The 24,721-nt window shown below is 37.5% G+C and overlaps 2 protein-coding genes across 10 annotated transcripts; one reads left to right on the top strand and one right to left on the bottom strand.

Annotated features, from left to right (window-relative positions):
- Positions 592 to 13,115, bottom strand: LOC109707498 (cullin-associated NEDD8-dissociated protein 1). The gene is made up of 29 exons (XM_020228796.1): positions 12,838 to 13,115; positions 11,317 to 11,406; positions 11,034 to 11,203; positions 10,472 to 10,682; positions 9,931 to 10,096; positions 9,658 to 9,787; positions 9,462 to 9,576; positions 8,986 to 9,143; positions 8,786 to 8,909; positions 8,486 to 8,536; positions 8,303 to 8,385; positions 7,147 to 7,231; positions 6,970 to 7,071; positions 6,768 to 6,866; positions 6,303 to 6,413; positions 6,138 to 6,221; positions 5,830 to 5,970; positions 5,648 to 5,740; positions 5,451 to 5,572; positions 4,891 to 5,053; positions 4,329 to 4,568; positions 3,468 to 3,716; positions 3,195 to 3,380; positions 2,958 to 3,104; positions 2,751 to 2,867; positions 2,287 to 2,455; positions 1,955 to 2,032; positions 1,725 to 1,863; positions 592 to 967 (listed from the first exon to the last, which is right to left on the bottom strand). Exons 2-29 carry the CDS (start codon positions 11,350 to 11,352, stop codon positions 871 to 873), a joined length of 3,666 nt encoding a protein of 1,221 aa, XP_020084385.1. The 5' UTR covers positions 11,353 to 11,406; positions 12,838 to 13,115; the 3' UTR covers positions 592 to 870.
- Positions 15,584 to 23,870, top strand: LOC109707706 (chaperone protein DnaJ-like). 9 transcript variants are annotated; one of them, XM_020229191.1, is made up of 7 exons: positions 15,584 to 15,951; positions 17,267 to 17,344; positions 17,445 to 17,520; positions 18,216 to 18,289; positions 18,367 to 18,437; positions 18,566 to 18,610; positions 22,338 to 22,474. In XM_020229191.1, the coding sequence occupies exons 1-6, from the start codon at positions 15,925 to 15,927 to the stop codon at positions 18,603 to 18,605; spliced, it is 366 nt and encodes a 121-aa protein (XP_020084780.1). In that variant the 5' UTR covers positions 15,584 to 15,924; the 3' UTR covers positions 18,606 to 18,610; positions 22,338 to 22,474. The 9 variants fall into 9 exon arrangements, with proteins under 9 accessions (XP_020084780.1, XP_020084779.1, XP_020084781.1 ...); XM_020229190.1 differs by lacking the exon at positions 22,338 to 22,474 and adding an exon at positions 19,801 to 19,937; XM_020229192.1 differs by lacking the exon at positions 22,338 to 22,474 and adding an exon at positions 18,903 to 19,030.

Here is a 24,721-nt window from a genome sequence, read left to right as displayed (position 1 = left end):
TTCCATCAGGAGTTAACATTGATAGAAAAATCTTGTGTTATCGAAATAAGTATTTCCAGGCCCCTCTATATAATTACATAATATAAGTATATAGATATATATATATATACGCTATATATACGCTATGGTGCTTGTAAAAGCACCCAGCACTTGATACTTGTAAGTTTTTTATCGTTAAATCTACGTCTTTAATCATTTTCAACCGTTTGATTATACTATTCAACCAACCACCCACTCAACCCTAGGAGACCCACATCATCCTAACCGCACATTCCTTAATCCAAAGACCGAAAACTTACAAGTACCAATAACTTGGTACTTTTAGAAGTATAGGAGCTCAATTATATATATATATATATATAGTAGAACTATTTTACTATCGAAAGTATAAAGGTCCCGAAACTTCCGACTTTTTAATAGAGATTGTAGGACTAAACCAAAAGTGAACTATGCCTGTAATCTGCTGCCATAGAAGGACATAGACTTGGAATATGCAAAAATCTACATTCCACCTTATTTTTCTAAACTGAAATTAAATCGAAGTTCCTTTTACACGAGCAAATAAGATGCTAAACCAACCAACCATAAGTCTTCCTCAACGCGCCCATAAAATATGTATGACTATAAATTTTTGGAGAAACATTTAAGTCTGAAAGAGTAAATGCATTTACAAAAATTCTTCAGCTGCATCACATTTTACATCAAATTGACCAATGTCGACCCACTCAAAATTAAATACAATACCATGATACTGTTTAAATACCCGAACCAGAAAAGGACTGTGTATTCAAGGAAAGTTTTTTTCCCTGAAGTTCGGCAGGAAAATTTACCGCAGGGATCTAGTTGAAGCAGCAGATGGCTATTCAATCATCACTCCGACCGCACAGAGTTGTACTTCTCAGCAAGCGCAGGAGTGCTCATTATGTTGTTCATAAGCACCTTGAACTTCAAGCTACAGTCGCCTCCGCTGAATATCAATTTAAAAAAAAGGATTCAAGATTTCAAAGATAAAATAATGTAGCTAGGCGGCTCCTTTGATTCATGAGATATTTATTAATCAAAATATTAAATTAGTTCTGAAGCTGCTAACTTCAATGATTGGCATGCCAACTTAATTTTTGCCTTAAAATCCAATAATTAGGCCATATCCAACATCTACCATAAGCACAGAATGGAGACTTGGAAGAGCAACGTTTGTGACTTCAATAAGAAAAAGAACCCATTCCCTAACTTCAATAAGAAAAAGAATCCACTCACCTACCTTATAGGGCGAAATAGACTTCATACTTATCCAGGTGTTTTAAATTTGACAGAAATGAAGATCCAGAGGTTGATAGGATTGTCATATAAAAACAAGGTAATGAGGCTATAGAATTTGAGTTTAAACTTTAAAGGTCGGGAAGGAAAAGAAAATAGTAGATCAAACAGGGCCAAGGAGATCTCTTTATGAAACAAACTGTCCAGCAGCCCATAGGATGTAAAATAAGCTAGGAGATTCTCTACAAAAAATAAAGACGAGTTTTATTCTCTAAAGTATCTAACAACTTAAAGCCTGTTTAGCCTTGCTGGAGATTCTGCAAAACTGCTGAAGTTTAAGGCTGAAGCTGAAGCTAAAAGCTTTAGATTAGAGTTTCAGCTCTCGGGCGCAGAAGAAAGTAAGAAACTAAAATTGTTTTTTTTTTCCACTTAATGAGTTCGAAAAGTTAAAAAGGAAAAAGTCCAACCTTATACGACTCAAGGAAGCGATTGCTCGAAGGGCACTCCGAATCATATCTTCATTACGATCAACCTCTTGTTTCACAGCATCGGTCTTTGGTTTGTGAGTAATAGTCTTCTCAAGAGGATCAACCAATGAGTCTAAAACTGCAAGAATAAGAGAAAAAAAATACACATTGCACCATCAGTTGAATGGACAGCAGTTCAAAATATGGTTTTGGCCTTAAAAGCAACCAACCTGCAAGGACAGCAGAAGGACACTTGTCTGCTAATTTCGAGAGAATCAAATGGCAAGGCATCTTTACATCATAATGGTCTGCAGATATCAGAATTCACAATAAGGATCCTCAAATGTGACATAAAGAATTGATGGGGGCAAAAAAGGAAAATGAAGAGATAGAAAAAGTAAATTTGAACCATATAACGTAACATTGATCAAAATAATCTCAAAATGGAAAAAAAAATAGAGTACTATAACAGCACGTCAGAGTTCACAAAATTCAGACTAAACTAGAAAATTTCCATCATGTGTAGCATGAAATTATAACATATGAAATTAATTATGCTCACCACTTAAGCCAGAAATGAGGTAAGGAACTATAAACGATGATGGGTTCACTTGATCAAGACAACTGTCCAACAAAGTGTCCACACACTCAAAAGCTGCTTTTCTCAGTTCCAGGCCATCATCCACAACATGCTTAAAAGGACCTAGATCTACAGTCCTGATCAATTCTTTCTGAAATGAGATGAACAATGTCAACTTATGGAAAGTATTGCTTAACATGATATAAATTGTTTTTCGAGGAAAATTAGTTACTCAAATGATGCTCTCGAAAATTGGCCAAAATGGCCAAGATACAATGCCCAGAGCAGATATAGAAACACTTCCAGTCTCCACAAAATTTATCTCCTATACAAGGCTCTTTCAAACAACAGCCGAGACTGGGGCTTCCGTCCTAATGCTTCTCCCCTATTTTCTATTAGTCGTAGAAAAAGTATGCAGAACAAATATCCGATGAACAAGAATATACCTTTACAACAGTCTGATCATACAAAAGTGGCAATAATTCAGGAAGAAGACCTTTAACTAAATTTGGCTTGTTATGAGCAGCTGTACTCAAAGCCAAGACAGCTGCTCGTCTGACGTGCTGCAAAGCAGTTGGAGTGAAAAACAATGTAATAATACAGAAGAAATACATAACAATCTAGCACAAATGATGAACCAAAGACACCATTACCCTGTCACTATCTTTTATCAGCATCAGAAAACTGGAAATCTCAGAGTACAGAATTTCATCTATCTTCTCAGGTCGTTCAACAATAGAATATTTCACGGCAACAACAACTGTAGCCCTAGTGAAAGCAGCTGGGCTAGCTGTGCGCTCCTACCAACAAAAGGGAGACAGAAATATTACGTTATGACTGTTGTAGAAGTAAAAGAGAATCCAGGTCTTATACTAAGCAATACAGTGTACCTTAAGTGCAGGAATAAGCATCTCTGGTTGGATTAGAGCAATTTTCCCCAAACACTCAGCAACTACATTGCGAACCCCCTCCTCATCACTTGCACAATGGTTAAAAAGCAAGGTCAATATCTTCTCAATGTAAGAATGTTGAAGCTCACTCTTGCCAGCTTGATCAATAGATTGCCTCACAATAACCTGTAAGATAGTTAAGTAACAGCACTTGTTATGGAAATTGTAGAAAATGTAAGGCTTGATGTCATAAAAATTTGAAAAACAAATCACCTCTTTCAGGGAATGAAGCAACAGATATTGTTTCTTCTGCTGATTATCGATTTGATCCAGGATAAAGGGTAAATATCTAGAGAGATTGCCGACAGCAATGTTTCCAAGAGCGTAAGATGATGCCGATTTGATCTCCTCAAAAGGTGATTGAAAAGACTCGATCACGATATTCTCTATGTTTGCATGCATGCTCAGATCCTTCCTGCGTCCAATTTCTCCCAGACATAGCAAAGCCAGGTGCTGTTTAGCCTGAAAACAAAATAAATTGATCATTACAGTCTGTAACAGATAACTCTGCCTAATGCCTGTAAAAGAACAGACCATCTTTCAGTTGACTAGCAACAGCAACAGTTGAAACCAGCAAATCATGGCTACCAAGTTTAAAAGATCAGAAGAATAAAGAAAATCTTGGAAATTAGGGAATGTGTATCATTGTGAGAAGATGAAAATGGCATTAAATTCTCATTTTTTTCAGGATAAGACACAAATCAATACTAGACGTAAAATTAGCAAATCAGTAGCTAGATGCAAGATAATATTTTGATATGAAAGAGATGATGCAAAAAACAAATAGTACCCAAAGAATATCATCTAAATTCCATTGTTCAAGCACTTCTAGAAAAGCACCAGAAAGGAGAAAAGTAAACAAAAGCAGAACCAACCAAAGGCCCGAGGTAGGCCTACAAAATTGATAATGCCACTATATCTAGGACTAGGCTGGACTAAAAGGACATTCTTACAGGAACAACTTGCAATCATCAAGTAAAACAGCAAAAGACAAGATAAACCAAATAAAAAGGAAAGAACAAAGAATAGGTATATAACAAAATATTTTTTTTAAAAAAAGACACAAGATCTTACAGAACTAATGCTGCTGTCATCTTTCAAAATGGCCATAAGCATTTCGACAGTACATGCACACTTCTGCTCACGAGCTGCCAAGCAAAGTACAGCTACACATTGTGCAATTGAACATAAAGCCTGTTTAGCAAGTCCACCAGCCTGTGGCGATGGTTTAGCACTTGAAAGAAGAGAATCCAACAAATCATCAAAACTTGTATTTGCCGAATGAACAAGTGAAGCAAAGAATCCTTGTAGTGCCTGCACAGTAATAAGGCCCTATGTTAGTGCATGAAAGTAACTCCAAAATCCCACTTTTGGGGCACCTTGGCTTTTGGGGTAGCTTCTATACTGAAGAAAGCAGAAGCTTTCAGGAGTGTCTGAGGTTTTTCATGTGACAAAAAAGTGTAAGGAGCTTTCGCGACAAAAAGCATAATTCACAATTTGAATCTTCTGCTTTTGCTGCAGCGAGAAGCTGTATAGGAGTATGGAACACGAAAACCATTAGTGCTTCTTTGAATAACTCTACTCAAGCAGCCAATCTAAAGAAGCACCAGCTGAGCCAACAAGTCGAATGCCATACCTGTAGTGCTTGACCTTGCAACAGAGAGCTCCTTATTAATACAAGTGCTTGAGGTAGAACTTTATATCTGACTGTCAGACCAACATTTTGGCTTGATTTCTTGTCGGTCATCATTGTGCAGCAAAGTTCTAAAGCAAGGGCAGTCATATGCAGATCCATGTCGCTGCCCAAAAGAGTAATAAAGTCAATTATAGTGTTCATAATAGTAAGGGAACTTGAAGTCTAGTTTGGTACCATTCCCATTTTTTTCACTTTAAAAACAAATTATATGTGATTGGATGAACCAGCTGACAAACTGCTGTGTTTTCTCATTGTTAGTTAGCTTGAATGTGCCCCAGCTGAATGCGGAATGGTATCTTTCAAGGGGAAAAAAAAACAAAGCAGAAAGTCTCATGATTATGGTTTTAATTTTATTTGCCAAAAAAAACCATAGATGTACAGATTATGAGCAATTTATCATCCATCAGCAAACTCCACATAGAATTTGTGTTCAGAAAACCAAAAGAAAGGCAGGGATATCAAAGTGATTTTAGATTGTCAGATTGACACAATGTAATGACCTTATGAGAGTTGAAAGCTCGATAATTATGGTTTCATAAGCAGATGAGCCAATTTGATCACCGTAAGAGACAACTAAGGAGTTAAGGGTTCCCAACGTTGCCTGCCTCAATGCTCGGTTAGCCTGCAAAAGAGAAGTATAACCAACATTCAATTGAGTCTCCATCCAATTTTCCAACGATTCCTAGGCATTCTGTACCTTCCGTAGGAATGCTGTTAACTCTGAAACAACTTGCTCCAGGACGCATGATAGATCAATCCGAAGAGGTGACTTAGCAATCACTGAAAATGCCTGAAAGGAATTAAAAAAAAAATTACATAAGAGAATACATATACAGCGCAACATAAGAATTAGACTAACATTATAGAAGTACTTTTGACCTTCACTGCTGTAAGTCGGGTAATCTCATTACCCATCCGATCAACAAGGACGGGAAGGCACATAGGCAATTCCCTTTGAAGGCTATCACCAAAAGTTGAAATCACAAGGCTCATACACGATATAGCACACTCCTTAACCTCCTGGTAAGAGGTAATAGACACATTTAGAAATAGACAGCAGTCAAAAGTAAAAAAATCACAAGGCTTATACAAGATATAGCACACTCCTTGACCTCCTGGTAAGAGGTAATAGACAGCAGTCAGATTTAAAAAAACACTAGAAGATTTAGCAACACAATTTGACCAACCTGATCTTGATCCTGATTTGCCAATCGAGTTAAGATAGCCTTGTAAATTGGAGTGACATAAGGTCTGTAATCCAGAGAACTAGTCTGCACCATAAAAGAGCTCATGTCAACAGGAAACCACAAGTGTCAAAAAAGATTGTTATATTGATGCATAATAGATGTCACCTCAAAAGTAGGGCGAATGACACGGACTAGCTCACCGCAGACTCGTAAAGCTTCGGCAGTAACCTTATAGTATCTATCTCCAACAGCAGATAATACAGGACTAGATAGTGCCTGGAATTCAGCAAGTGACCAAGAACTAAGAGGTAAATCATGGCACTGTGTATAAGATATACTACATTTAAAATCAATAAACATATAATGGCGATAAAGTAATACAAAAAAAATATCAAACTAAGTGACCACAACCAGCTTCCCAAGACAGGTTAGAGCAGGACGAAAACAATAAAATAATTACTCATGCTGGTAGTCTTTTAACGTAACTATTAACTGGCTAAAAAGAATTACCAAGTATAGCAAAGAAAAACAGATCGTTGGAATTTGCTCCTGTAAATATTCTATTTACAACGCCATTTGTTAACGACTCAATTGAGCACAAAGAGAACAACAGAGAAAACTTGATAGTACCTGGATGTATGGGTGAAAAACAGAAGGCGAATGTGAAGACATGACTAATCTTGTAAAAACAAGAGCTTCAATCTTTAAATTTGATGTAGATGATTTATCCTGGCAAAAGAAAATGAAATATGACAGCTAGATTAAGGTACTAGGCAAGAAATAACTAGATTAAAGGAAGTATTTCTCAGCTTAGCACATAAAGTTAACTCACGTTCAGAGCCTTTTCTATCCCAGAAACAAGCGAGCCAATATGATCCGCAAGACAATCTGGTAAGACAACGACAAGCTCCTTCAATATTGAGAATGCTCCAACCTGAAAGAACACATATTGAAATAACCACAATTGGCAAACATAAACCACAAAGAAATTAAAAAACAAAAGGCATACCTTCGTCTTAATAGATTTTTCACGTAATTGTCTATTAACTGATCTGACAATTTTGGGCACTTCTTGTTTCAATAACCATCTGGGACTGCAATCATGAGAAGAAACATTAATCAATCAGAGTTCATCTGAATGGAAAGAGAATTATACAACAAAGTGCATCTGCTGCTTTCTTATCACAAAAATGATTTAAATAGAATCTTCCACAATCTGTTTATATATATTTTACGTGACTGCATTTCACTATCCATCAAAGTTCAACCAAAGCAGATATTACTGCAGTAAATCTGAAGTCCAAAAGATTTTATATCAGGATTAATACAAAGAGCAGTTGAGAATGATGCCCGGTCTCCCCTATTGAATCACATAGCAGCTGACTGACCACCAAAAATTTCATTAAATACAACATGAAGTTCTTCAATATAAATAGCGATTTCACTTCGATATTGCTATATCATCACTCCACTATCTACAGTGATCTTTTTACTAATCAGTACAGCATGATAGAAGCAAGCAAGCACAAAAGCAGAATATATAATGTAGATTCAAAGAAAATAAATCTCCCCGAAATGCAATGGCCCATCAAAATATTCAACTCAAGAATAAGATGAGAAAAATATGAACCACATTAACTTTCGAGGGAAAAAAATGAGGGATGGTTCCTGCTCGACAGTCCAGTCATCTGTGCGCCATGCATATTGTTGTGACAGATGCAACATGATGAACAGAAATTTTAGGCAATGTTCAATGGATTGTCAACAAACCCTCTAGCTGATTCTAGAGCAATTGACATCAAGAAATGTTGCAATCCTATTGCAGCTAAACAATCAATGCACATCCATCATTACACTGATCTATCTGCTTCAATAATTGGCTATTTATGGAAAATTTCTTGAATTACTAACAAAGTAATTCCTAGTCCATGGGAGAAGGCTCCAAATATTAACAAAATCATCAAACCTCATAATTGCAATATATTATAGAACAAAAGATCTACACCAAAAGACCATAGGACCTGGTCTTAGTATAAGGCACCTAATCAAAAACAACACATCCCACGAATGGAAACAAGTTTGTACATGATAGAACTTGATGAAATGCCAAATCAAGAGTCTTAAGGTGTATTTGTTTGGGCAATCAAAATTCACTGGTCACTTGCCTCGACTCGTTAATCTCTATTTGTCCCTTTGTCACATTGCCAGTTTGGCGTAACAGCTCGATAAATGTATTGAAGACATCCATCTGAAGTTAAAAAAAAAAAGCTTGATGAAATTTGATTAGAGAAATAAATATTACGTTTCTCTACATATTTCATCTCATAAGTCAAAAAATCTGGCAATACCTTTACATTCTCTTCTCTTTCTCTAAACCTTTCTATCAGCTTTGGACAAGCCTGCTAAAACGAAGAAACATTAGATTCCGCACTCCCATGCTAATGTCAACTAGACATGAATGCAAGTATATACAGCATGTAAAATTAAACAGAAAATAAGTGACTGCAATTCTAGCAGCAAATCACACCCCATAAAAAATTAGTCATGTTAGTTCAAAGTTTAAAAGAAAAACAGAAAAAGAATTGTCCATTATGAATTAGCACAAATATTATATCATAATAAAAAAAATATAAAGATACTTGACATGCCTCCAGATACATCTTTGAGAGCATCTCCGGCCGAGAAACAATAATAGCAGATAAGCACTTTGCTGCTGCTCTTCGAACTTTCCAGCTTGCGTCCTCATCGTCAGTATATTCATTGGCACTTTCACTGCCAAAAGTTGTGATGCATGAGCCACCAGATAACTAAAAGAGTTTAAAGCTATACAAGTATGAGCGAAACATACTCATCATCCTCCTCCTCATGACCTTCATCATCAGTATCTTCCTCCATGTTGTCAGTGAAATTTGGGTCGTAGCTCAAATATTCTAGAGTAAGACTCAGAATATCCTCACAATATAAAGATATATCCCTTGGACACCTAAGTAGAAAACTCTCTAGTGCCTGCCAGAAGTTCGACAAGTACATGTTTTTCGTATCTTTTCAGGATATAACTTTTTGTAATGTATTTCTTAAAAATATACAAAATTGAGCAAATAAGCCAGCATGGACACCCTAGCGAGGGGCATCCATGCAAAAATAGTATATGCACATGTACCCCAGCAAATGCATGAATGTATAAAATTCCGTTTTCAGGAGAAACATGGAAATACTAATTTGCAAGAGAATTTACAAAATTTCAGGTATTTTAAGGGGTACGCATTATTATTTATATGAAATCACAAACAATATTCTATGAGGGGGAAAAGAAACTTCATTTACCTGCAAACTGTATTCACGGAGTTCTTCATCAGTTTCTGATGCACTTGTGCAGTAGTTTATGAGCAATGGAACAGTTTCACCAAGGTGAGGCCCAAAGCGGTATCCCACGGAACGACTGAAACCGCATATAAAACTTAGAAAGTTAACTTAGAGAACCAAGGTCAAAGGTAAACAAGATCTCCCAAGTGAAACATACCTAAGAGCTCCAATCATCTGAATGTTGGTTCTGGTGATTTCAGGTTTTACGCTCCTATTTTTCAATAGTTGAACCACCTCAGAAGTGGCCCTAGCCAACAGATCATCAGACAAGCTTGAGGCAAGTGATGCTGCAAACCAAGCAACACAGTTAGCGATGTATTAATAGAATAACAACCAGAAAATTACAATTTAAGATATCTATGAAACATACAATATAGCAGAAGAGCAATAGCGTGGTAGTACATTAACTAACACAATCATATAACCTTACCTATACAAGAAATTGACTTCTTCCTAACGCTGGCTTGGTTGGAACTCAACTGAGAGAGCAGTGCACTTAACATTTCTTCATGGTCTTTAGTAACCAAATTGCCAAATCGATTGAGGACGTCACATAGTATATCGAGGCATTCACACTTGATTTCTGTACTTCTTCCCTGTAAATGAAATGGCACAGAATGTCGCCAGAACATAATAACCAAATAAATACTTGCCAACCGAGGAAAAAAACAAATAGAACCCAATTGTATAACATCATACAAACTCCAATCAGAACATCTTTTATGCATGTGCTAGCAAAAACCAGAAAACGGCATCGCACCATTGACAACTAAAAAGATGATATCCACACATTCCAGACAATATAGAACTGAATAGCCAAAATGAGAAGTAGCTTACAAAAGTTTGAAGGCAAATTCAAACAAGGTTACAAATCGAAATTAATAATAATAGTCAACTAAAGAAGAGAAGGACATGCTGCTAAGTACAGTATGGTTATCACAAATTTAAGCAAGCAAAGCATAGGAGCTTACAGAGCTGGTTACACCCTTGATTAACTCGGCGGAAAGAGAAACTAGTATCCGTTGAGCAAGAGATGTGGTAGTAACTTCTGCAATGATCGTTTTTAGAGCTATGCTAGCAATATCACGATGCTGGTCCTTCCCATTTAGCAATTTATCACAGAGCTTATTTGTCATTTCCAAGATTCTATCCTCATTAACCTTCTTAACAAGTGGAGTCAAGCTGTAATAAGAAGGGGGAAGAAAAGGTAAGAAAGCTCACAGAGGGATTCACAAAATGAAACCGTGAGAAAAGGAGTTGCAACAATAAGGAGTTATGAGTCTATATCCTAACAAGGAAGGAGTCGCCAATGCATAGTTTATCCAAAACAGTCTTTAGTTTGTCATGCTTAAGCAGTAGTATATTATAATTCAAAGAAAATACAAACTAGAAAATGTTTGACAAAATGTATTTAATGACTACGAGGTGACGAGATGTACAATCAAACGAAAAATCAAGAAAGAAAAAAAGGAGAAAAAAAGGAGAAAAAAAGTCAAGTACAAAAATTGAATTAGGTTGTCAGGAGATGCAGACCATTTGACAGCTAAACCAGAAACATCCCCTGCAGCATCTTCAAGTTGCTGAAGAACCGTATTTGTCAGTTTTATCTCCAGGTCAGCATCAGCTTTAAAACCCTCCCTATTCAACTCATTAAGCAAATCAGAAGTAGCCATATATCTATAATCTTTATCCTTTCCTGTCATCTGACAAAAGTTCATTAATGAGCCAAAGTACAACAACAGAGTACAGGCAGTATTTAGTGTGAAGGAAATTGCCATATTGGTTTGCAAGTGGTTAACTGTTGGATGATGCTTACCTTTTCTAAAATGTTGGTTATATTCATATTTGCCATATTTTGCTGGTTTCGCTATCCAAGCTTCTTATGCAAGCTAAAACTTTATAGTACCTACATTGGGAAAAAAAAAGAAAATGTGCGTGTGTAAGCATATCTTCCCCTGTAGCACCCAACAAAGAAACATCGAAGTCACAAAAGCAGAAAAGATAAGAGAACCAGCAACTAGAAAGAAACAGAATCACGTGACTGCAGAGAGAAAAAGATAACAGATTGAACAGGTATATATGCTTGGTAGCTGTTTCTGCTATATATAAAAGACATAACAGCTAAGGAAGATGGGATTAGCCAATATGCTAGATTTTCTTCGATGAAGAATAGAAACGAGAGAAAAGGTATACTATATTGTCCTCCGACAAATAAAAGACTGATAATTCCAAATGCAATATGCATATTAAGCCAATATGTTATGATTCATATGCTAGATTTTAGTTGGCAGTTGGCAGAGAAGGAAAAATAAATAAAAAGGGGTCAAGATCTAATGAATCCAGTCCTCCTAATATCTGAAATCTTATACTTCCAACCATAATAGATTTAAACAGCATACCTACATTAAGACTCACAAATAAATTTGCTCCACTGTTTGAGCAAGAAAGTTAGCCCCACGTTAGAATTTAGATTGGTCATACTTAAACAAGTAGCTAAAGATGTATAATAGTACTTCCTCAGATAAAGTTAATTAATCCTTGCAAAATAATATATTTGCAAGCTGCGATTCTAACGAGCAGATATAAACTACGTAGAATTATTTTACATGCAATTAGCAATGCAGATAATTCAAGTGTAGCAATAATCGCAATTCTTGCTAGATTCCAAAGCAATCTTCAACTGCTCATATTAAGTGGATAAGAAAAAGAATGTTTGAGATAACTAGATTCTAATGTTAGAAAGGCAAGAAGTTATTATGTCTTCAAAATTCCTTGACTTCCTTCTTCACTCGAGGGGACTAATGCAGAGAATTCCACTTTCTTGAAGATATCTTGACGAGATGAATTCTTCCTACTTTCTAATCAGGGAACTGCAGAGAAGCCCCGGCATAAAGTAAAATTGACGTTAGAAAAAATCAAATAAAATAAACAGATGAAAATTGAATCAGGCTATAGCTTTGGAATGTAATGTATGCCCAATGTGGAAACCACCACCCGTAGCTACAAACCTAGTGTAGGTAGCATTTCAAAATAGAGCTATCTTGGTCCTTATACAGCCATAAACTGATCTAACCTGCAAACCAAGGATTGCATAGCCACGACTCCACAAAATCAAACAAGATTAGGTCGAGGATGACATCTTCTAAAAGAACTTGAAAAAAAAAAAAAAAAAAAAACCTAATACTGATCCTTATAAAACCAGCAAATGATGCAAAGTTATAAACTACGCAACCGCATTGTTCTTGGATTCTACATTACCAAACCCAAACCCACTTGAGGAAACCGACTTCGGAGATCATCATAGTGTTGGATTAAAGAAGAGGAAAATACGACTCACTGCAGAATCGGAGGCGGCGGGAAAAGGCAGCAGAGGATGGCGTGGCGAGGTTAGGGATCGGCCGGTGGGGCCGAGTTAGGGTTTAGCTTGATCGGGTCAACGGGGAGGGCGACGCAAAGACAAAGGGGAGGGAGAGAGGGGTCACGAACTCGGCTAGGGTTCGGAGGGGCGTCGCCGGAGCGAGATGATCGGAGACGGAGGGGTAGGGAGGGAGCGTGAGGAGGAAGATGACGAGGGGAGTGCGGGGAAAGGGCCTGTTAGGGTTTTTGTTTTTCGCAGGCGCTGGGCACGTGCGGTGCGCGTGGTTTTTAATGTGGAGTGGATGAGAGGAAAAGAGAGCACCGTTGATTAATTACTGGAAAAATAAAATGATTTTTTAATAAATACTTTTGCACAAATTCCGAATGGGCTGTGCTTTTCCGTATCACAACTAACCACGATATTATCTATTTACATATCAATATAAATCTAACACATTATAAAAATAATAACAATAATAATTCTAAAACATAACATATATATTATAGTATCAAGTCGGGGATTTGAATAAAATTTGTAAAAGTAATTTAAACCGTGAAACTTGTGTTGAGAATGTACTAATTAATGGAATATGCGTAAAAGATATTTGAATACTCTGTATATGATTAAAATCTAGTATACGCCACTTGTATTGTTTTAAATTTGATATATTATTAATTTTTTATTAAAAATTGAATTGAATATATTGTAGATGATGAATGAAGATTGGTACCACCAAATCTAGTGACTCACACCACTTGAGACGTCTAGAATATTTACATTATCTAGATAACAAATTTTTTTTATATGTATATAAGAATTATTTTTGGTTGCATTGAATGATTATAAAGTAAACGATCAAAATTAAATAAATAAAAAATAATAATTAGAAGATTTTTTAATTCAAGATAAAGAAGTTGGTTTTGCCATAAATAGTTTAAATTTCTTATGTGACAAATATTAATTTATATAGTTAGAGATAAAAAGTTAAGGGTCAATCACACGGTGATCACTAGATTTTGATGAAATTTTATTTAGATCATCAAACTACAGTTTGTTTTAATTAAGTCGTTTGTTTGAAAGTTGATAATCTACATAAAATTTTATGATCTAAATAATTAATGATGAAAAAAAAACAACAAACCGGTCAATCTTGTCCGTTCTAAAAATGACAGAAAAAATAGTAATAAACTGTACTAGACACATTTAAATGCTCACTTTCTATTATTTTGTTTACAATAACTTCACTTTAAAACAAAACTCAAACTCTCAAAACTATTATAATTGACTTTGGTCGAAGTCAATTAAAAAAAATAAAAAGTAAGAAAAAATAATAAAATATTAAAGATAGGAAACTTCAATTATTACGCTATTCATTTTCTGTAAAATAGATAAAAAAAAACTTAAAAATTTTATGTTCCATAACTATATAAACAAATAAGAGAAATATTTTTCACCTAAATCATAATTAAATCGGAAACTTTTTTTAATTTGAACTTTACTTTCAGTGGACACACAAACGTCCTTATGGTGTCCAACAAGCCAATCCGACGGATCCAACTCAATCAATACTTCCAATTAATATCTTTTTTTTTTTTCTTAAAATATGTAATCTATCCTTCTCACCATCCCTCCCATGTTCATCTTCAATATTTCTTAGGAGCCACCGACCGTCCCTAGAGTAAGTGGCAAAGGACTTGGTGGTTGATACCCGAGACCCAAGTTCGAATACTAGTTGATTCACATTTCCAGCTAAGTTTATTTCTAAATGAAATAAACGAAGCGGATAGCGTGTTATCTATCTCTCTCAAAAAAAAAAAAAAAAATCTTAGGAGCCTTATTTCCACAGTTTCACCATCCACCTCTCTTCTTACATTTTTATCCTTGGTGCATGCATGTTCTATGACAATTTGTTTGTTTGATCTTGCAAGAAAAAAAATCTCAATCCTACAACCAAAAAGAATCCGTTTTGAGGGGTTTTAAAATTTCTCTTGCTAATGGACACGGAAAGCCAATAGTGTTTATTAGCATGTAGCAGTGTTCTTTGATTTGCTGGCGGCACTTATCGCTCAAGTGGTTTTTGAACTAACTCGACGAAAGGAACTTTATCGTACAATAAAAAAAAACTATCACATTTTTTTCTTTTTCTCTGAGAACAAGAAAGATTAATTCTATCACAACACATTTAAATTAGAAATATTATGACCATATTCATACAAAAATTTCAAAAAGATGTACGGTAATATAGACTCCAGTCAAATATCGAGGGGATGTATAGTTTATTAAAAAATGTCCCAAAATAAAGTTTTATGGCAGAAAAGATAATTTTTTTGAAATAGATTTATCGAGATTTTATAGAAAAATAGTGCGATTATTTTTCAAATATTTTATTAAAAAATAAAAACTCTAAAAATAATATTCTTATGAAATTTTTATTTAGAAAATAAATTTTCACACATTTTATAGTCAAAGCGACTGCAAGATCATACCATGCAATGATATCTCGTCCATTCAGCGCAGTTTGATATGAACTTACATATTGATATTAGAAATTCAAAATTAAAAAGGTAATTATAAATCATTCTCTATAAACTATAAATAAATAATATAATATCATATCATGTCCACGGAATGCATTTTGTCATGAGACGCTACGCGGCCCGTTTTGTATGGTTATTTTGTATTATATTGAACGCACCTGGTTGGTCCCGACCATTTTACCATGTCCTCGCAAAATATTGGCCTCCCTCAACCAAACCCCCTACCAGAGGTGTTCGCCGCGGCCGCGTCATCATCGTCATCCGCAGTCATTCTTTATAATAATCCTATCCAATCCGAGGCCCCTTCTCACGCGACCCCTCCTCCGTCTTCGTCGGAACCCTAATATTTCCCCCTTTTTGTCGTCGCCTCCTCCTCCTCCTCCTCCTCCTCCTCCTCTCTCTCGCTCTCCTCCTTTTCCGAATCAAATAAAGATCCCTTACTCGATCCGATTCCTCTTCGCGATCGCTCGTCTACTCGTGATGAAGGATGTGAGCGGGCCTTCATACGCCGCGCGGTGCATTGAATCGTATGGAGTGCGGGGAGGAACCGCAGAAGGTACGGAGCATCTGATCCGATTCACAAACGCTATTCGAATCCCCAATTCCTCGTCTCAATTTGGACGAATATCGCAACTGATTCCCATTATTCTAGTAATTTGTGTGATTTTGATGTTCTCGAACGCAATGCGAGGGTTGTTTTGGCTACTTACGCTCGAATAAGTGATTTTTTGTATTGTGATCAAGAACTGTAGCATCTGACCGGATCTTTGCCGTGGATAAAAGTTGTTCGGTTAGCGTCATTTCGACTAGTAGTTTATGGTTTCTAATATCCTTGTTTGATCGTTTGATGCAATTAGCTGCTCAGGTAGTTCAAGTCACTCGTGTTTTTTTTTTCACTTTTGAGTTTTGAATGAAACATTATAGCCGTTAGTTGGAAATTTCAATGCTGGGAAGGCTAGGTGTTGGTGAACTAAGCTGGGCTTAGGGCCAGATTCTTTCTCCAGTAATTTTCCTTAAGCTTGAGCTGGTAATAAATGCACTCATATGCGTTGATCTTGTGGTGCAATCCTATCTTTACGATGGAATTAACTTCAACTGTATTGCAGATGAAAGATATGGTTAATACACGATTCCGATACACTGATGCAACAAATTTTTGGAAATGAGGATCCAATAAGCTAGGTGTAGTAAAGTTGGATATGCCGTGCAAATCTTTAGAAACTCTAATTTTAAGACTTCATGTTTCGCTAACTCTAGCTCGATCAAAGTGCTCTGCAAATCTATCTTGACGTCTCATCGTGCAACTTGTGCTTACTTCTAGTTGATGGTAGTTCCTTAGTTTTGTTGCCAGTTATGATTCCTATGTTACTACAATCTTATGATTCCTAGATTACTGAAACAGCAAGAGCTATAACAACATGGCATTAAATGATATTCCTTCGAACTTGGTGCTGTTCAGACTTGGTTAAATGACTCTCGTTCTGCCTTCAAACATTAATCATTTGTTAACTTATGGGCCACTAAATCTTTCTTCACTTGTAAGCTGTAACTGTCTAATTCCTATTCAAGAAAGATTATTGAGCACCTTTTGTCTGCTTCATACTAGGAGAATTTTAATCCTCTAATCCTGTGTTTGAGAAATTATATTTACTAACCGAATCCCAAAGTTCATTAAAATTTTATGGAGTTAATTGAAAACAGATGAACTTTTGTAGTCGAATTCCCAACTTGTTCTGGATGTAAAATAAATATGTTATTCAAGGTTAACTGTCATAAATATAACCATCAGCAGCAGATTTTGTATCAAGTTTAGCCATTATACTACTATTTATTTTTGTCATGTTATGTATTAAGCTGCATCCCATTTATAGGACTACTATAAAGTTCTGGAGGTCGATTACGATGCGACAGATGATAGTATAAGATTGAGTTATCTACGACTGGCATTGGTGGGTTGTTACTCTATTCGCGTTATATTTCATGCTGTTATTCTATGTGCTATAAATATTTAAGGGAATAATCAGTTGAATTTTGTATACTTATTTGTAGAAGTGGCATCCTGACAAGCATAAGGGCAACAGTGCTGTGACTGCGAAATTTCAGGAGATCAATGAAGCTTACAAAGGTAATAGTTCATTTTAATTGCATAGGGTTAAAACAAATTATTAGCATTTGATGTTTGATCTCAATTTCAATTTCATCTTTAAAGTTCTAATACTAACTATTTGGTCATTGGAGTTTGTCATGCATAACAATCAAGTCTTTCTGTGAGTTCACTGTCTAAAGATAGATGCAATGTTGCCATTATCATTAATCTTTGCCGTCATGCAATTTTTAAGGTTTATCCGGGCAGCAAATGATGCTAACATACTTTTCTTTCCTGGACGGTATATTAGCAGATAGACTTAGTTTTTATGTCGAAAGACTAAATTATTAAATTTGAATGTTTGAGAATATAATTAAAAATCAGGATCCAACTTCAAGGACTAATTGTAATTGAAGCCCCGCTTCCTTATTAGGTGTCATATGCTTCTTCCTTTCTTTTCCTGTTTTATTTTGTGAGGTTCCAATGCATGCCTAGATGTAAACTTGCCGCTCAAAAAATGATGCTTTCAAGTTTATATCTCACAATATTATACATAAAAATAGACCTGTTCGTTTAGCTCTGTCTAGTATTCGATCGTGCAAAGCCAGTTTTTATTTGGTAAGACAATATTTATATTACAGAGTTCTTCCAGAATTAGCTTAGATGAGTATTAGAAAGTGATGTGAGAAGTGGGATAGGAAAACTGATATCTGCAATTTATGGATGTTTTGCAGTGCTAAGTGATCCAGTTAAAAGACTTGAGTATGATATATCTGGTAGTTATGAGATCAATAGATACACTCTACGGGTAAGGATTACATCTTAGTGATAGGTGACACCCGCACCTTTGTGCCTTTTCTGATTATTGCTTTTCCGGTAATTCAGGAATACCTGACAAGATTCAAGGGAATGATACTTACATGCAATGGCCTCGGTATCAACCAGTCGTCAATATGGTAAGTAAGAATATAGTAATTTATCTCTTTCGCGTGGTGTTCTGCATAAATGTGGAGTAACCCAGGGATTTGAAGAGCATGGAATTGTGGAGACTGTGCAATGACTCGCAATATCTGTTAATTTCCAGGGCGCAGGAGCCGATGGAACTGGAGTCAATGGATCAATAGCGCAGGTTCTTTCCATCGCTCATTATCAAATCTGTCGACTTTAATTGCTTTTTTTGTTTTGTTTTTTTTTCTTTTAAGTGATTAGAAGCGGCATTTGTGCTTGAGGTCATCCTCTTGTTTAATTTAATTTAATTAAAGCTGTTCTTCTTCAGTTTGGATATAAGCAACTGTAATTTTTGTGAACCCTCATGATCAAATTTTCTGCACAGTGATTTGATGCTTTTCTTAGTGCAACTCAACCCTTAAACAGCTTTGATGGGAGAACATTATGGTTTGGTTCTGCATTTATCGCAGCAGCCAAAGTTCTGTTGTTGTAGCCCGTCTCTTTATGTTGCTTCGCAACATTGCCTGGACCTTGGAGCTTCTCTGTAGCTACACGACTGACAACAGAAAGAATCAAGAACCTTCCAATTAAAGCAGGTAACTATAATAAGATCAAATTGAGATTTTAAAGCTTCAATTGAAAATGGTAAGCTCTCATGTTTTGCCCCATTGCTGAGATGCCGAGAGGATTTTACTGCAAAAGGTGGTTCTAGTGTTTGAGACGTCATTGAACTACTCGTACTGTTTGAGACGTCATTGAACTACTCGTACTAGTAACAGCTGGATAAGTTGCGAGCATAAAACTGATGCTTTTTGGGCTGTGTGGTAAAAGATGAATTTAAGCCTCAGCTACATTGCATATTTACATCTTCTATTTAAAAATTTAAATTTTTAATATTAAAAATTTTATTAAGTTAGTTATAAATTATTAATTTAAGTTGTAAATTTTAAATTCTATTTATAAGTATGCTGGTAATATCCATCTCTCATTAACCCATCTTAAAAAACACCCATTTCATTCACTTTTCGCAAACAACAGAGCCTCCACATTGGACGTTGCCATGGTAGGAAAAAATGAGAGTGCAGAGTTGTTCCAAACTCTGACCTTAAAAAAAAAAACAGAAAAAAAGAAAAGAAAAAACAAAGTACATTGTTTGAACAAACTTTCAGAAGCTTCATAAGAAAATAAACATATTTACAGCTTATAAGTCCAAACTTCAGCTAAATCCATGAACAATATGTACGAGTGTACAACTCAGAAGTCCAAACACAGGCTAGCTTCAAAATAGAAATTTCTCATTTATTTTTTTTCTCTCTCTTCTCTTTTCTTTATTGCTTGTACCTCTCTAACGGCGGTAATCGTCAACCCCAGTACAACGGCGGCCTCTTCCGGACGCTTCCGACTTCCGGTAGCGGAGCAAGTTCATCGGGCTCGGGAAGTGCCACTTCCACCCCTCCGCCGCCGACTCATTCCTCGCCGACGCGAACGGCCACAGCCCCGCCCATCGCCGCCGCCTCTCCTCGCCGGATCCCCCGCCGCCCGTAGCGGATCTCGACCGCGGGACGTGAACGACCCCGACGGATCCGGACCGTTGGAACGGGGGCTCCCGCTCGATGAGGCTCGAGACTCTCCCGGTCGCCCCAGTGGTGCCCGATCGGGGGAGATCGGCGGGGAAGGAGAGGCAGGAGAAGGAAGAGGAAGAAGAGGAGGAGGAGGAGGAGGAGGAGGAGGAAGAGAATGGGGCGCACGCGCACGAGGGGCGCGCGTTAGCGCATTCCGGGCACAAACGGAGGAGACGGTCGCGGAGGCACGCGGGGCAAACGCCGTAACGGGGCTGGAACGGGTGTTTCCGGCACCGCCACCCCTCCTGCTCCTCCTCCTCCTCCTCCTTCCACCGCAGATGCTTCGCCTCCGCCGCTGATCTCCTCGCCCCCTTCATCCCACCCGTCGCTTTCTCTTCCCCCCCACCCTTCCCTTTCTTTCTCAACGCGGAGGAAGAAGAAGAAGAAGAAGAAGAAGAAGAAGATGATGATGAGGATTATAGTTCGTCGGGCCAATTAGAGCGGAAACATGAATAAAATATCTTTTTGGCGGGACCACAAAGGTTTACATTTTTAAGCCGAAATAGGAAAGAACAAAATGGGGCCTGTTTTTTCAAACGAAGCATGGAGGGAGGGGAGCCCGTCGCCTCGTGCATTTTTTACCACATTCTCTCTTCAGTCGCTCACAGTCTCACTCGCGAGTCCCTCTCAGTCCCTATCGGTCAGGTGCACATGGGGAGAGAGCGAGCTTCGTTCCGATACAACAAGTGGCAATCTAATGCTCTTCTCTCTCTCTCGTCACCACTGTTTTAGATTTTAGAATACTTAGATTTTAGAATACTTAATCAGTTGAATCCCATAACACCCAGAAATGCACTTCTATTTTAAGAAAAGGACACTGGTCCATCGAGGACGTTGTGGACCAAGTGTAGGCAAATATTTCTGTTCGGACAATTGGCAGAGTTTGGGTCCGAAGTTGGGCCGCTTTTGTTCTAATGTGGGCCCAAATCAGGCCCATTACTTGGGGATAAATATCGCAACCCCATGGTGGATGGACCAGAGAGAGCGACGGACTTATCCAAATCCCAGCGGAGGGCAATTTCGGCAATTTCGTCCCCTCTATATTTTATCCTCTATCCAATCCCTACCCTCCCGATCTCAAACCCCTCTTCGGAATCGGATGGCGACGACAACGGCTCTCTTTTTCTCCCCTAGTCTCAAACTTCTGCCTCGCGCCATAAAATCCCGTAATTCCCTTTATACCCCCGCCATTTTCACCAATTCCCGGTCAGCGCCATCGTCTTCTTCCTCCCGCCTCCTCCGCCTCCGCCTCCGCCGCCGCGCCGCGGTCGAAGAAGTGGCGGTGGGGGACGCGGAGGGAGCCGCGGCGTCGAAGGAGGGGAGTGTCGCTGCGGCGGCGGCGGCGGCGGCGGCGGTGGAGGAGGAGGAGGAGGAGGAGGAGGAGAAGAGGCGGAAGCTCTACGTGGTGAACCTACCGTGGAACTTCTCCGCTCCCGATATTCAGAAGCTATTTGGCGAGTGCGGCACCGTGAAGGATGTGGAGGTGTCCTTGAACCCCTAACCCTAATTGCTTTTAGTCGCCGGATCCAGTCGTTTCTTGATGCTCACGAGTTTTTTTTTCCCCGATTTTTTGGCCTTTTTTTTTAAAGATCATTAAGCAGAAGAATGGGAAAAGCCGAGGCTTCGCGTTCGTTACGATGGCTTCGGGGGACGAGGCGCGTGCCGTGATTGATAGATTTGACTCTTATGTAAGGAAACTAGGGCATATTTTGGGTTTATGCCGCTCAGTTCTGGGTTCTAGGCTGGTTTGCTTGATTAGCTCTGATTAAATTAAATAAACCTTGGTTGATTTCTTTTCTTGATTATCCTTAATTACAGAAGACTAGTGGCTAACATATTTTTATCTCTTTTCAATATTAGAAGTGATAGGTGCGTGGTTGATTCATGAAGAGTTTAATGGCATGAAATCTGGTTGTTAGTGAAATACTACTGTGTCTAGCAGTATATGGGTTGAATGGTTAAAAGTTTATGCTTTATCTGCTTAGGTTCGATGCTTTTTGTTGAAATGCCGGGATTCTTGATAATTATACAGTGGGAGCATGATAATATTACGTAATGGTTGAAGATAGTTTTCCCTCTGTAGGCAAATGACTTGTTTTTGCTCCATTTCTTAAAATTTATAGGAATTACTGAAGGACTTTGTCTAATATCTTTTCTGAACAGGGATAATAGGCCTAAGAAGAAATGTCACTCATTTTTCTTGACCTACTGAAACAAGTTCTTTAATTGCACTAGGTTGATAATACAGTATTAGTTTGAGCTGCATTTCGCTTCTAAACTGTATAGGAATTAACGGGAAGGATTATTAGGGTGGAATTTGCCAAGAGCTTCAGGAAGCCAGCACCACCTCCTCCACCAGGTGCTAGTCTTGTAGAAGAAAGGCATAAAATTTATGTCTCAAATCTTGCTTGGAAAGCTAGGTCCGTTCACCTTAAAGAGTTCTTCTCTGCAAAATATAAGCCATTATCCGCCAGAGTTGTTTTTGAGAACGCTACAGGAAGGTCTGCCGGGTATGGTTTTGTTGCTTTTGCTACAAAAGAGGAAGCAGCGGCTGCTATAGCTGAGCTGGATGGCAAGGTAAAACGGATTTTCAGTTCCCAACTCTGCTATTTATTTATTTTAAAAGTGTTATATTTATTGGTTCTCTCATTAAAACTTCAGTACTTTACTACACTGAAGACTTCCAAAATGCCTCATCTGATCTTTTGATTTTACTGTGCCTATCATTATCTTTAATTTTCTGGGGAGCCTTCAAGTCCTCAACAGTGGTATGTAAATGCTTCTTTAAGCAAACTTGCTTAGTTTTTTTTATTTTTAATTGTGTGAAGATATGGGTTGAAAGCAAAATAGAAATCACTCAATTGCAGATAGCACTCAATTGTAGATAGAACAGGAGTGATCTGTATTGCCAAACCAGTTTGCCTTATATGCAGCCTCCAGTTGGCTAAACATCTCATTATAAGATGATATTCAATAAAAGCTTTCAGAGTGAAATTGCTTTAGCATCACCTAATGGGGCCTTAAGTAACTTTAATATGCTTTATATCGCTACATGGGAATTACTCACCTAATGGGGCATTAAGTAACTTTAATATGTTTTAGGTCCAGTAAATGAATTTACTTGATCAGAAGTATCACTACATGGGAATTATGTAGTTTGCAGTTTTTCCACTATATGGGGTTTATCTTCGACCTACTTCTTATGTAAGTCGAAAGGCCCAATGAACAAAATTGCATGTGTCAACCAAATTTTTTCGTAGAAGTGGACAGATGCTTTGCCCTCTTTGCTGGCAAACTTTCGATCTGTTTGGTAGGACCGTAGGATGTTGTTTACATTTTTAACCTCTCAAGTTGTTTACATATTTACAAAGTATATCCAATGCCATCCACAGGAACTGTTGGATAGGCCTGTCCGTTTAAGATTTCGTCAAAAGGATGATGATAAAACTGAAAGTGCACCAGAAGAGGAAAAAAGTGCCGAAGAGCAGCATGACGAGTCTTAGAGGCAACAAATGCACCATTTTAGTTTTCATTCTTACCGAAGGGGTCAAGCTTGAAATGCATGGGCTATCATGTACAGAACCATGTCAATTGAGAGGCAGATAAAGTAAGGCATGCAAGTGAAATTCTTTTACTTGTTATTTAACTTTGTACATTAATCATCTTTCTCAATCTCCTTGCTAACTTCCTCATTATGTAACATGAGATTTGAGTATGGAAGCATGGTAATACTTAGTAAGTATGGTGCGTATACTTGTTTGCACTCCTTTCTAGTCTTCAGGGAATCTCTTGCTACTTACATAAATAAAATCTCTTAAACTCAATGGAGCAAAAAACAGAATGTTGTTAGGAACCCTTGGATGCCAAGATTTCTGCCTGTTACTTTGTAGTTCTGGAAGTTATCATGTCATTCTTGCTGATTGTGCTACCTTAAATACGCTTGATTCAGAGGTGGAAACTATTGCATTTCAAAGGCATAAGACTATAGCTATATCTTGGAACTCCAATGTAGGTTTTATCATTTCTAAGTCCAACATTCAGAAGTGAAGAACTTGAACAGGACATTTAATTGTTGAAAACAACAATTATCTGCTTTCGCATGAATATCTGAGGGCAATTTCTCTATAAGCATCTTCGTGTCGCATGATTTCTCCCCGATTTCTTGTGGTTTTAAGTCTTTTACTTTGGAGGATAATAAATAACAGGTGTTCAAACTTTGATTATAGCTTTGGACAGATTAAGAAATTGATATGTCAGAGTGGTGTTATCTAGAAAGTTTGAACAAGGAATCACTGTTTTCTTTCAAGGCAATCTAAAATTGTGGCAAGCATCATTCCTGACATTTCCAAAAGGCACAATGCAGTGCATCAGGTACGAATGCTTTATCGAAGGTGTCGTCAGGACTAGAGAGCTACCAAAATTACTTGGATAAGATCACAAAGGACTTGAACATTAGTTTGTGGTAGGAGAGGCCCTAGATAATAAGATAAAACTGAATAGCTAGAAAGTGTAGATGCACGAAATCCATGATAGTTGGATAACCAGACTTTTTTTTTTGCTTTTGTTCTTTGAGGCAAAGAGATACAGATAAGATGCCTCAACCTGCTTCATTCATTTGGGCAATGAATTAAGCTACGAAAAGGCTCTTAGGAAAGAGCAACGAAACTACC

The sequence above is a fragment of the Ananas comosus genome, linkage group 3, assembly GCF_001540865.1.
Source record: "Ananas comosus cultivar F153 linkage group 3, ASM154086v1, whole genome shotgun sequence".
In the NCBI taxonomy this organism is placed as follows: domain Eukaryota; kingdom Viridiplantae; phylum Streptophyta; class Magnoliopsida; order Poales; family Bromeliaceae; genus Ananas; species Ananas comosus.
The sequence above is the reverse complement of the archived record's forward strand: the minus strand, read 5'-3'. Positions and strand labels throughout refer to the sequence as shown.

Excerpts from the sequence above, each read along its gene's own strand:
- LOC109707498 (XM_020228796.1), bottom strand. The coding sequence starts at position 11,352 with ATGGCAAATATGAATATAACCAACATTTTAGAAAAG. Across the intron at positions 6,867-6,969 it reads GGATAGAAAAGGCTCTGAAC|GATAAATCATCTACATCAAA; the intron begins GTGAGTTAACTT and ends TTCTTTTGCCAG. Across the intron at positions 5,573-5,647 it reads TAACAGCATTCCTACGGAAG|GCTAACCGAGCATTGAGGCA; the intron begins GTACAGAATGCC and ends TCTCTTTTGCAG.
- LOC109707706 (XM_020229185.1), top strand. The coding sequence starts at position 20,842 with ATGCACTTCTATTTTAAGAAAAGGACACTGGTCCATCGAGGACGTTGT. Across the intron at positions 21,535-21,640 it reads GCACCGTGAAGGATGTGGAG|ATCATTAAGCAGAAGAATGG; the intron begins GTGTCCTTGAAC and ends TTTTTTTTAAAG. Across the intron at positions 21,740-22,337 it reads TTGATAGATTTGACTCTTAT|GAATTAACGGGAAGGATTAT; the intron begins GTAAGGAAACTA and ends TAAACTGTATAG.